Here is a 12,261-nt window from a genome sequence, read left to right as displayed (position 1 = left end):
GACGGTCCGTGCGTACATTACGAGACGTCGGCGTTGGTGGCGACGAGGTGCTGGTATCGTCGATTGCAACAGCTAGCTGAAGGAGACACCAATTTTAGTGACTCAGAAACAAAACGCGTCACTAACATGAAATCTGAGACGTGTTCAGTGAAGACGAGTCACTCGCATCTCTTGGAGGCATGTACGTTAGACGTGGCTATAGAAAACGCGTCACCAATATATGACCGTGAAATCTAGGTAAGATATTAGTGACTTGTGGACAAACTTTCGTCACTGAGTAAGGGCTCGGACCCAAAAAAAATTATTCATTGCAGCGGATACGCAACTCAAGTTCGGATCCCATCGCCCTCCTCCTGTTCCGTATCTCCCAAAGTCCGAACACCTCATTTCTCGTCTCATCTGCTCCACTGCTACCGTCCTCCTCCTCCGCCGCCGCCGCCACTAATACAACCCTCCTCCACGGCTGCCGCCAGATCTCCAGGCCGAAGATCTGTGGAGGCCACGACACCTCGCCCCACCTTTGTTTTCTCTATGCCTCCTCTCCCTCTCCGCTCCGACGGGCGCCGCCAAGTTGGGCTCCTCCATGCTTGCCACAATGAGGTGCTCCAACGGCTCGTGCTCAGGTGTGGGCGGCCAGATCTACAGCAGCTCAGGCGAGGGCAGCCGGATCCATGGTGCCGTCTCCTGCGCCCCCCACCACGCCTTCGCGCTCATCTCCATGGCAGTAGAAGGCACACACCGGCGCCCCCGCCACTAAGCCCACCGGCGGCATCTCCGAGAAGGTAGCAGCGAACCACCACTAGAAGACCACGTCTGCCATCCTAGTACAGGCAGCCCAGCTACTAATCCCAATCCCAGTCCCCCGTCCGATCTCCATTCCCAGATGGATTTGATTTGCCATCCTAGTACAGCTGAATGAGGGGATCATGTCATCCCTCTCAAAGCGGTCGGTTGCTGTGCACCTTCCTGACATGACCTTGAGATAGTTAAGTCCATCTTTTTTTGCATTGCAGTATGATTCTGGCGGTTCATACAAGCTGATGCCTCGGATTTTTCAAATACCCTGTGATAGATAAATAAAGCCGGGGTTTGTCATCAATGGTAGCAATTCATCGCATTATGGCAGCAATTCATCACATTACTGAGCACCAAAACTTCTAATCACAATCAATATTTGGGCTGTCCTAGTGATAATACTGCTGAAGATCATATCATATGATAGTCTGTGCGTAACTGTGTGAGACATAATTTTCTAGATACGGTCACATTCAGTGGCGAATCTAGGATTTTTTCTCAGGGTATGCCATCAAAAAAATTTCATATACAATTCGGTAAATCCATTTCAGCAATTCGATAATAATTGTAAAATTGACAACATGATTCGGTATATATGCACTAAATAACACAATAAGGCTTAAATTCATGGATTAAGTTCAAACCATCCACTAAGTATAGTATAAATAGTTCAAAAGCCATATCAATAATTGAAATATGGCATAAAAGAGAACCAGAGACTTACAATGCTATTTTTGTGACTATTTTATTCGACGCTTTCGAAGGGACATAAATGTATTGATTATATCATCTTCATCGACTTTAAAGAAAATATCCCGCTCAATGAAAGTGACTAGACGGTCATCTAGAAGACTATCTCCCATCTTATTTCTTAACTTTGTTTTCACAAAAACCATTGCAGAAAATACTCTTTCAACACTTGCTGTTGCCACAGGTAGAAGTAATACCAATTTGAGGAGCTCATAAACCATATCATACACTTTGTGCCTCTTTGTTTCAACAAGCTTAACTAAGAGATCAACAATATTGTCTAGACCTTTGAAGCTATCATCATGTCTCATGTCATCAATATAATTATCTAGCTGCAACTCAAGTTTGAGCAAATTATTATTTGAGAACTTCTTTGGGTAGAACTCAGCTAGTCTACGTAGCTTCTGTGCATCAAAATAAGCAAATGACTTGGAAGGACTGAAGGCTGACATACAAGACAACAACTCCATATTAATCTCATCAAACCGATTATCAAGTTCTTGACTTATTTGATCAATGACACCAATATATACTTCTCTTCTAAAGTGGTCATCATTGGTTTGCTTTTGGGCACGAGCTTTCCTTGCTGATTTTCCATAAGGAACATAATCACCATCCATAGCAGGAACTTCAACACCATGTTTATAGCAAAATGAAGTGACCTTCTCAAGAAAATTATCCCAACCATCAGACCTCAATTTTTGCATTCTTTTCTTTGCCATATTAACAAGTGATATTGCATTAAGAATATCTTGGTCCCTTCTTTGCAAACACTCAGATAACTCATTTGTATATCCAAGAATAACATACATTAAGTGTGCAAAGAAAACAAACTCAAAGTTCTCAAACGCTCCGGTCACAAGATGTATTTTGGTCCAATCATCCTTATATGCAGGATCATCCCCAAGATCAACCAGTACATCATGGATTGCTTCATACATAGTAATGATGATGCATACAGTTTTGTAATGAGATCCCCATCGAGTATCTCTAGGCCTAGGCAAACCCGTCTCTTGATGTAATCCAGTCCTAGATTCAATTTCACCACAGTCAAGTGCTTTCTTGACATTCTCAAGCCTAGCATTTCTAAGCATGTCATGACGATTACATGAAACTCCAACAATATTCAACAAGATAGATATTTGATCAAAAAAAGTCTTGCAATCAGTATTTCCCTTGGCAACAACAACAAGAATCAATTGGAGTTGATGAGCAAAACAATGAATATAATAAGCAGAAGGTGATTCTTGCATGATCAATGTTTTCAACCCTTTAATATCTCCTTTCATGTTGCTAGCCCCATCATATCCTTGACCATGGATTTGAGTCATAGTCAAGCCATGACTAACAAGTAAAGCTTCAATTGCATCCTTAAGTGATAAAGAGGTAGTATCATCTACATGAACAACTCCAATAAAATGCTCACATGGCCTTCCCAATTTATCAACATAACGCAAGCAAAGAGCTAGTTGTTCTTTATATGATATATCACTAGACTCATCAGCTAAAATTGCATAGGGCTCATCACCAAGTTCTTCAATTATTTTCTTTCTAGTTTCTAGGGCATGACAGTGAATAATTTGCTTTTGTATGTCTGGGCTAGTTAAGGTACAGTTACCTGGAGCATTGTCCAAAACATACTTCTTCACTTCTTCACTATTTCTGGCAAAAAATTTCAAAAGTTCAATGAAGTTCCCTCTGTTGCTAGATTCTTCACTTTCATCATGTCCACAAAACGCCAACCCTTGATGCAAAAAAAACTTGATACACCTAAGTGAATAAGTCAACCTTTTCTTATAAAGATGAAGATCCTCATCACTCCACTTGTCAATATTATAATCAATTGCTACCTTGGGATTTGTAAAACCAATGTAGCTCTCTTGAGCTGCAATATGTGCCTTAGAACCCATATGTTTGCGAAGTGCTTTCTCTCCTATATTCCAATTCTTCCAGCCATCAACAGTAAATGTGTCTGACCCAGTACCCTTCTTGAACAAATAGCATATGAAGCAAAACACAGCATCCTTCTTAATACTATACTCAAGCCAATCATTATTATACATCCAACAATAGTTGAATCCCCGATCCCTATCTGAAATCTTTCTTTTTGGAAAATCATGTGCAAAAGGTTTGAATGGACCTTTAATAATATATGCTCTTCGAATTGCATCTTGATCATTAACAGGATATTTTAGAATAGGATGTCTTTCACCTGGATCATGTGGAAGGCGATTGGTGTCATAAACTCGTGGTAGTGAAGACGGTTGTGGCGGTGGCATAGGATTTACAATTTCCTCAACTACTCTCTCATGAATCTGCTCTTCCACCACAGGTTCAATCGGATCAGGATTAGAAGTAGCAGCAGCTGGCGCAGCCTTCTTCTTTGTTGCATGCTTCTGAAAAAGAGATGCAATGTCCCGTTTCTCTTCATAACTGCATAAATATTACAAAGAACACAATGCCAAATAATTAAATAAATTACGCTTGCACGATTGAACTCTCAGATGCGATTATGGATCACTCACATGATATGAGTTCTGAACAAAAGATCAATCAAGATCGACTATGATGTTGAGAAAAATCCTCCACCTCGCCGCGTGATAGATGATTATATAATTTTAGCGCTAAACAATTAGCAATTAAAGTACACATGAATTTTTTTAAAAAGCCGAAGAACAAAGATTGAATCTCACCAGAACAATTGTGATCACAAATTTGCAGACTATTAGATCGAGTAGGAGAGTGAAGGAGAAGTAGCAGCAGGATCGTCCGTCCTACGTACGACGACCGAGGATGCAGATGAGCCGCGCTGCTGTGGATGACATCATCTGCCGCCTCCTGCTCCAGGACACGCCCATAAAATCATATTAGATCCACCAAAAGCATCAAATAGACATCCTTGGAGCATGGACAGAACATAACATCATTATCATCCATCATGGGCTAACTATAGGCCCCTGCCATGCTTCCATATGACAGCTGCCGCCGGTCTTGCCTCTTGGGCGTTCCAAGCGGCGGCCACGCACGCCGCAATGGCATTGGCAAGCAAGAAGTCTATAGAAATAGCAACACAAGAGGGCCAAGCTGCTGACTGACACTGGGTGGTGCATGGTCGTCACTCAGTACCCACCGCCGAACATAAACGAGCACCCGTCTCCGGCAGATCCCACGGCAGCATCCACGGCAACATCGCCGAACACGCCGCCGCTGCTGTAGAACACGGCGAAGTCGATAGCCTCAGGGTTGAGCGCCACCATGTTGTCATCGTCGAGCAGTATCCTAGCTCGCTTCTCGCCGCCCTCCGTGGTGGAGGGCGGCTTGGCAGCATCGCCACCGGAGGTGAACCCGTTGTTCGGTGCGGCGGTGTTGCCGATGAAGCAGTGCAGCCTATCGAGGTCGCCAATGACCTTGAGGTGGAAGGTGAGCATCTGCTTGGGCCTACGCTCTGTCTCCTACATGTGGCGCCACATGGAGGCAATGCAGTCGTCGAAGGCACGCGAAGATGAAGCCGTGCAGGAAACCTCTTTTCGCGTGACGCTGAGTTTGTGTAAAGTTACACGCGATGGGAGAGAATTTCCCAAGTGCATAAATTTTAGGAGGATATATTAGGAGTTGTTGGAGAGGGATTTTTTCTCATCTTACTAAAACCAAGGATTAGGAGGAGATTTAGGATACTCTTGGAGATGCTCTAAGATTACCGATTGGATCTAAAGACAGCAGGTTTGGCAAATGGTCACCTAATTGGGAAGGTCCTTATCGGATTAAACATTGTGCACCTAGTAATGCTTATATTTTAGAGACACTAGAAGGGAAAGAGGAGTTTGATAGAGCAATCATTGGAAATTTCCTAAAGATGTATTATCCTAGCGTTTGGATTAATACTTGATAGCCGATTTGTTTAGTCATCGGCTCTAATAGCCGGTACCAGGTGGGTATCGCCTTTAGTTCAAAAAGGAAAGTTAAACCGAAGGGGTAAAAGCCAATATGATATGTATCACCTATAGAGCAAAAACACACACAAAGACAATTAGATTTATATTTCAATAGATTTGGAAACGCATTCATAAAGAGAAGCAGAAATTTTATTCATTGATAGTTTGTTCCTAGTACAAACTAATCAAAAACTTTATTGATCACATCCTGGGTGGATGTAATGTCCATGATGGTCGTTGCCGCATCGTCGAAGTCCTCGATCAACTCCTCGTGCATGTCGGGGTCGTCGGCCATCGGGAAGCTAGGCTCCATGGTGCGGAGCTTGTGCCTGGTCTAGACTTGTGCCGTAGCCAGGGCCATTGCTGCGTCATGGTGGATGCCATGGAGGGCGATCTTCTGGGTGTGCGCCGGGGCATCATGTAGACGGTTGATGAGTAAGGGGCCACAGGCGTCGACGGCCACCGTAGCCGCGTTCACCGCCAGTTGGAGGTTCTCCAACTGCACCGTCAGGGCTGGCAATCATAGAAACAAAGAAATTATCAAGACAAAGGAAGAGAAAATAAGAACAGAGGTTTTCTTGGAATCCATCTTACCCACCACCATGGTGTCGGACTCAGCCAACCATGCCCGTGCAACGTTGGTTTCTTCCTCGACGGCGAGGAGGGTGGCTTGAGAGGCCTCGAGGTGGATCTCAATGTAACACCCTAGTGTTAAGCATACATTTGACAATGGCATTACATGAGCACAAGCATCATTGATCATTCATGAGCATGAGCATCTCAAATTGTATCTCTATGATTGCTTATATTACATGGGTTGTCATTAAATGCTTTACATATGCTAGGGTTTAGATGTGACCAATGTATAAAATGCTTGTGGGACCTTTGGGGTACCCTAAACATGTTTATAATGTCATATGGAACAACTTTGGTATTCATGACTTGGACCAATTTGGCCTCTAAGTCATGTTATAATGTAACTTACCATTTTCAGGTTGTATGTTTGACCTAAGTTGAACTATAGCATATAGTGCTTACATGGTAGTGCACCCTTAAGCAAAGTTGTAGTACTTGACTAGAGTAACAACTTTTATTTTTGGGCCAAGACCTAATTCGATGCATAGCATGCTCAAAAATAGCTCTCAAGTAGCAATAAAATACTGTTCTAGCACTTGAAAATTTTTCTAAGTCTAGAAATTGTTTACAGTTTCAATGTACCTGTGTTTGACGTGTTGTAGCTCATTAACTAGGCCGATCTAGACCAAACTCATTAGAGCAAAGTTGGAGTACTCATGTAGCTCTACAACTTTGATTCGTACAGTTTTCGCTGAATTGCCACGAATTTGGAGTTATTTGATTACAAACTCAAGCTGTCAGTCGGGCCAAGGGGGGAACTGAATCGGCTGACTTGATTCAAACCAGTGTCGGTCGTGGCCGACCGCGAGCAGTGCATGCCCGTTGTGTGGTGCCCATATGCTGCCATTAGCCTCACGATGCTGTGCTGATGTTGTGGAACCTAGCGACGTGCTGCTGCTGCTCCCATTTTGTATCTCGCTCATTGCTCTCTTCTCCACGCCGCACCGAAGCAACCACGCTCGCCATTGCCGCCACCGTGCTCCACCCGCTCGTGCACCATCATTGCTGCACCACCGTCTAATTCAGCTCGCCAGCAGCTCTGTTGTCGTCACCTCTTCCACCCTGACCCACTTGTCCCACTTGCTGAGCCTTGGTAAGGGCGTATTTTGCATCGCCATTGCCACGATCTCGTTGGAGCGCCGCCGCGCGCTCGGCTTACCATGGTCACACCATTCCACCGCACCTCCTGTCCTCCTTTTCTCTAGTCTAGAGTCTCCTTGTGCTTAGGCAAGAACTAGGTTAGATGCTACTGCTTGGTCGTGCGGGAATGCGCCGCCGCTTCCGTTGCGGCCGCCATGGCCGCCGTGGCACTCGAGCTCGCCATTAACGAGCTGACTCATCACCTCCCTTCTCTTTCGCACGCATTAGGTTGAGTAAGCCTAGACCTAGCGGATGGCATGATGGAGACCCACCTCTTGCCATCGTCTAGCTAGAATGCCAAGAGCACCCCTGTGCTTTATGCGCCACCACCACGGCATGCACGCGGTCGAAGCTTACCGCTGCCTCACCGAAACCCTAACCACCCGAGATAGCTTTGCTAGGATTCCACAAAGCCATAGCGCACCTCACCAGAGCCTGTGATGGTCGAAGAATGCCGGCATACCATGGCGCTGCCTCTGTCATCCACCATTGCCACCGGCGAGGGTGCTCTACTGCACCGCCGGTCCAACGAGGGGCACCACTGGGTGCGGGGGAGCACGGGGAGTGCAACCGTGGTGACGCTACCGCCGGAGACCTCGCCATCAGTGAGCTGTTGCTGGTCAAACGCAGCCTCTATTTTGGTTCGCTGACGCGTGGTTCCTGCTGACTAGCGGGCCCCATCTGTCAGTCACTGTGTTTGTTTTGATTTTCTTATTTTTCATAGATTTGAATGTTTGTTTCAAAAATTCATATCTAGAGCTAGGAGTGTCTAAACGGAGTAAACTAAATTTTGTTGGATTCATCATGAAGTTTAGTATTTAATAAAAATATGAAACTTACTGTTTGGGATGTTTTCTAGGAGAATTAAATGGAGCTAGATAAGTGCTTTTAAATTGTTTGCAATATTGTAAAATGCATAACTTGAACTAGGTAAGTGATAAAATTGTGATTCCAATTTTGATGATCTTATGTTGACTTTCTATAGTTAGAAAAAATGTTGAACTTGTAGTAAACTTGATTGGAGTAGGGTCTTGCTATTTATCTTTTAATAAATGGTGTTTTCTGAGGAAATTCATAAGGATAAAAATAAGTAACATATTGCCATGCAAATTTTTGTACAGAGTTAATGGGTTTTAGGGAAGCTAAGAAAAATATGAAATCTGTTGTTTGATACTTTTCAATAGGAATAACTATTTTCACTAAAATCAGCCCTTATAACTTGTCATTTATATGGAGGGTGCTGTACTTATCGAAATGGCATGAAATTTGTACAGTGGACTATGGGGATCATATATGATTCACTGTAATTTTCTTAAAATTTATTGTGCACTTTTGATATATTTTTATTATTTCACCTTAGTGTCCAAATAAATTAATAAAGGTATTTAAATAATTTTTACTATGGGGATCATATATGATGCCTATGAACTATTGGTACCTTTGGTTGTGCCCAATTTTGATTTCTTGTATGCAGTAAAATATTATGTCTTTAAAATTCAATTATAGAAGTTGTTTTGGACAGATTCTGTTGCTAGGTGTTTTGCATAGGTAAAATGGAGTTTGCTGTAAAAATGGTTAATAACAAAGTTGTCGGGAATTTCTTTATCTAGCTTGTGTCAAAAGTTTAGGAAAATAGGCGAAGTAGTTTGAGAGTTATAGCTATTAGAAGTTGGTCTTCCGAAATGCTTACTCTCTGGAATTTCTGGACAGACCTGGGAAGTTTACCTGTTTTGGCTAGGATAGTTGTTGAATTAGCTTTTGGTGATTAAATGAAAGTTGTAGACAATTTTAGAAGCTTTCCAGAAAGTCTAGTATGAAAGAATTTGGTTGAGTAGAACTCTAGTTATGATCTAAACTTGTAGCTGTTGTGTTGTGGTCCAGAAATGGACTTAGTGTGGATTCTTAAAATTTCTAGAGAAGAGATATGCACATACTCAGTAATTAAGAAGTTAACCTTGTTATCATCCTAATGACCTAATATGATAGTTATTATTTAACCATGCACATTATCATGACATGTCATCCAAGACCCTTCTTATGCATTCATGATTCTCACTTTTTGCATATGCATGCAATAGGTGCGACGGAAGAAATCACCGTGTTGGAGTACGAAGCCGATCCCTAGGAAGAGCGTCAGGAAGTGCAGCAATAGGAGGTCTCAGGAGAAGGCGAACCCAATGGTGAACAGTTGCCCGAGTGCCTAGATCACCAGCCCTCAACCTTTGTGAAAGGCAAGCCCCGGAGCATTCTAAGCCTCCTATATTTTCGTACTATCAACTTGAGTCCTTTTATGTTGATGCATTAAGTAATAGGAGTTGATTGAAACCACTTGCTGCATATAACTTCCTTATATATATATATATATATATATATATATATATAGTATCCTATATAGGTTTAGGATCGAATATGTGATTAGCCATGCTTAGTCGGTAGAAGTCGGGTGATTACCTGTCACCTGCATGATATAGGTGGATAACTAATCACGGTTGGCTATATGTGCTAGCGTGGAATATAACCAAGTGTTAATGAATAATGGAGACCGGGTGGGATCATGATAAAGAAGCAACAGGGCATGGAGGTCTTGGGTGCCTATTTATCCCCATCTGTGTCGGTTAAGACTTGATTCCCTATACGTCCTTATATCATGTTGAACGCATGCCTAGACTTAGTTGGCCAGATCCAATGATACGACCGTGAAGCCGAGTAGCTCAATTCAGGCCGGGCCCCGATAAGTGAAAGTGCGCATACTAGAGGCAGTAAGGATGTGCGGAGAGCCAATGGTGTGAGTTCAAGGGCGGGACCTGGTCCTAATCTTCCTAGCAGATTGGTAGAATCTCTGAGGGTACGGCGTTGATTGGACCCACGAGTTTGTCCTGAATTGTACCAAAGGTGACATGAGGCTACCTTCACGGGGTGTGCCTCAGTTTGTGTTAGGAATAAATTCCCCAGCTAGGTAGGAATCAATTCGAATCGCCGTCTCTCCCGGATAGTGAGAACTTGACTGAGCAGCGGCAACGTAGAAGCACTAATTGAAACTTGATGGTTATAATGATGCTCAAATTACTCTGATACCGGATATGGTTACTAATGCTTGTTAGCTTAATCAAGTGAGTGCTCTAGTACAGGTGCTAATCTAGAGATGCTTAATTGAATAGGTATTCAAATTGATGCTAGAGGTACTAAATCTCCAAGTTATATTACTTAAGCTTTTATGCAAAATGTTGTCAATCTAACTCCACCTCTTAAAGCTACGCATACTCCTTGGTGTCTTATTATTTTGGTTTATGATGGGTAATTCTAGCTGAGTACATTCTCGTACTCAGGGTTTATTTCTATTTGTTGCAGATGACGTGATGTACCAGGGTTATTGCAAGACTGCATAACTCCTGCTATTGATGGAGAGTAAGACCAAGGGCATGGTCATTCTATATCACCTCCTCTATGTGCTTTTGTTGGAGATGATCCTAAACTGGATATGTATTCAAACTATCATGATGTTGTTTCAAAACTATGTTGCCTCCGCTACTTCTAAATTTGAGTTGTAATAACACTATTGAAACTCCGATGTATGAGAACTATTTGTGAACCTGTTGTAACATGTGACTAGTTGTGTTGAATCATGTACGATATTGATTTGTACATTGGTTTGTTTAAGATCCTATGATTTCATTGGACTACCGGGTTTATATGGCTTCAAGTATGATGGTTTGATCACTTCGATGATTGCTATTGTACTTGTGCTCTTATAAATTTGACGGTTCTGTTACACTCAAGCTGACCATTCTCCCGAGTTGCCTCAGAGTAATGGTCATTGGCCGTCCTCCATTCTTGGAGGAAGCACCGGGCGTCGTCACTGGTGTAGGAATCAGAGGAGTTCGATGATGAATCTAGTGTAGGGGCGGTAGCAGACTCAGCATTGGAGGACTCGCCAACCCTGGGAGGAGGAGGAGGAAGCCTATTGTTCAAGACAAATCTGCAGACAAATTAGAAGGTGATCTATTGATAGGAGCATGAGTCATTTGGTCCTACCTCATGCGGTGAAGTCGCTGGCTCACCAGTATCTCCTCCTCTAGGAGATCTTCTACTGCACGCTTGTCGCGGTTATCTTCAACGGCCATGGGTGTTGGTTTAGATCTTGAGTGGAGAAGAGTAAACTGCTATAGGGTCTATGAAGGTGGAAGGACGCATGAGAATAAGAGTAGTTGCAAATGTAGATGTGTTCGAGGCCGAAGCCCTTGGCTGGTATTTATAGCCACGAAGGCGAGACGGTAGATATCTTGGGACATGTGAAAGTAACCCCAATTGATGGAAGGGCAAGCGCCACTTCACTAATACCGAGGGGAATGCAGCATTGATAACTAAGAAGGAATTCAAAGGGTTTTGTGATAAAAGCTGTTTTTAGATTTAGTTAAGTCAGAATAAGATCATAAATCAGAAATCAGCAAATTCAAATCGGCTCTACTAGCCAAACCAAAAAGTAACAGTTATCATCAAGTTTCTGTGCTACAGATACTGGAATGTAAATTATAAGTTAAGAGCATCATGAATCGCTCGTAGTGCTTTCAGCCGAATAGTATCAACTTCTGCAATTTGTTGTTTATCTTTTTTGGCTGATCTGGGAATGCTCTCAAGACTGCTGCGAATAGCTTTGCCTTCTTTGACCTTGGTCAGCATTTCTTGCTTGTTCTGTTTGATAGCATTGGGATCTGAGTCAAGTTGGATTCATGGCATTCGATGGTGGCTTTCACACTTTCTAGCTCTTTTTGAAGCTCAGCACGCCTAGCTCTCAGCTAATTTAGTTCTAGTTCCATTTTGGAAGAAGTATTTTTCAAATTATCAATCAGCTATGCTAATTCTTTGGCTTCCTATTTGTTAGAATTCTTTTTGGCCATCAAAGCTTCATGATCAATCAGATTTATTTAAGCCTTTTTTACCTTGGGAGATTGGTCTTCAATATTGGATATATGTATTAAGGCCTCAACAAGATTTAGGGTCAGATTATCCT

At 42.7% G+C, this 12,261-nt stretch overlaps 1 protein-coding gene and 1 pseudogene across 1 annotated transcript; one reads left to right on the top strand and one right to left on the bottom strand.

Annotated features, from left to right (window-relative positions):
• Nucleotides 1–1,535: 1,535 nt before the first annotated feature.
• Nucleotides 1,536–4,482, bottom strand: LOC136503583 (uncharacterized). Its single transcript, XM_066498609.1, has 3 exons — nt 4,463–4,482; nt 3,164–3,978; nt 1,536–2,941 (listed from the first exon to the last, which is right to left on the bottom strand). Exons 1-3 carry the CDS (start codon nt 4,480–4,482, stop codon nt 1,536–1,538), a joined length of 2,241 nt encoding a protein of 746 aa, XP_066354706.1.
• A 25-nt stretch (nt 4,483–4,507) lies between these two features.
• LOC136503582 (uncharacterized) lies at nt 4,508–5,051 on the top strand (annotated as a pseudogene).
• The last annotated feature ends 7,210 nt before the right edge of the window (nt 5,052–12,261 follow it).

Source organism: Miscanthus floridulus, chromosome 14 (assembly GCF_019320115.1).
Source record: "Miscanthus floridulus cultivar M001 chromosome 14, ASM1932011v1, whole genome shotgun sequence".
Lineage (NCBI taxonomy): Eukaryota > Viridiplantae > Streptophyta > Magnoliopsida > Poales > Poaceae > Miscanthus > Miscanthus floridulus.
This window is presented reverse-complemented; position numbering and strand designations above follow the sequence as displayed.

Coding starts and splice junctions, on each gene's coding strand:
- LOC136503583 (XM_066498609.1), bottom strand. CDS start 4,482: ATGGATGATAATGATGTTAT. Junction 3,979..4,462: donor ATGGATGATAATGATGTTAT/GTTCTGTCCATG, acceptor ATATTTATGCAG/TTATGAAGAGAAACGGGACA. Junction 2,942..3,163: donor TGTTTTGGACAATGCTCCAG/GTAACTGTACCT, acceptor TTGTTCATGTAG/ATGATACTACCTCTTTATCA.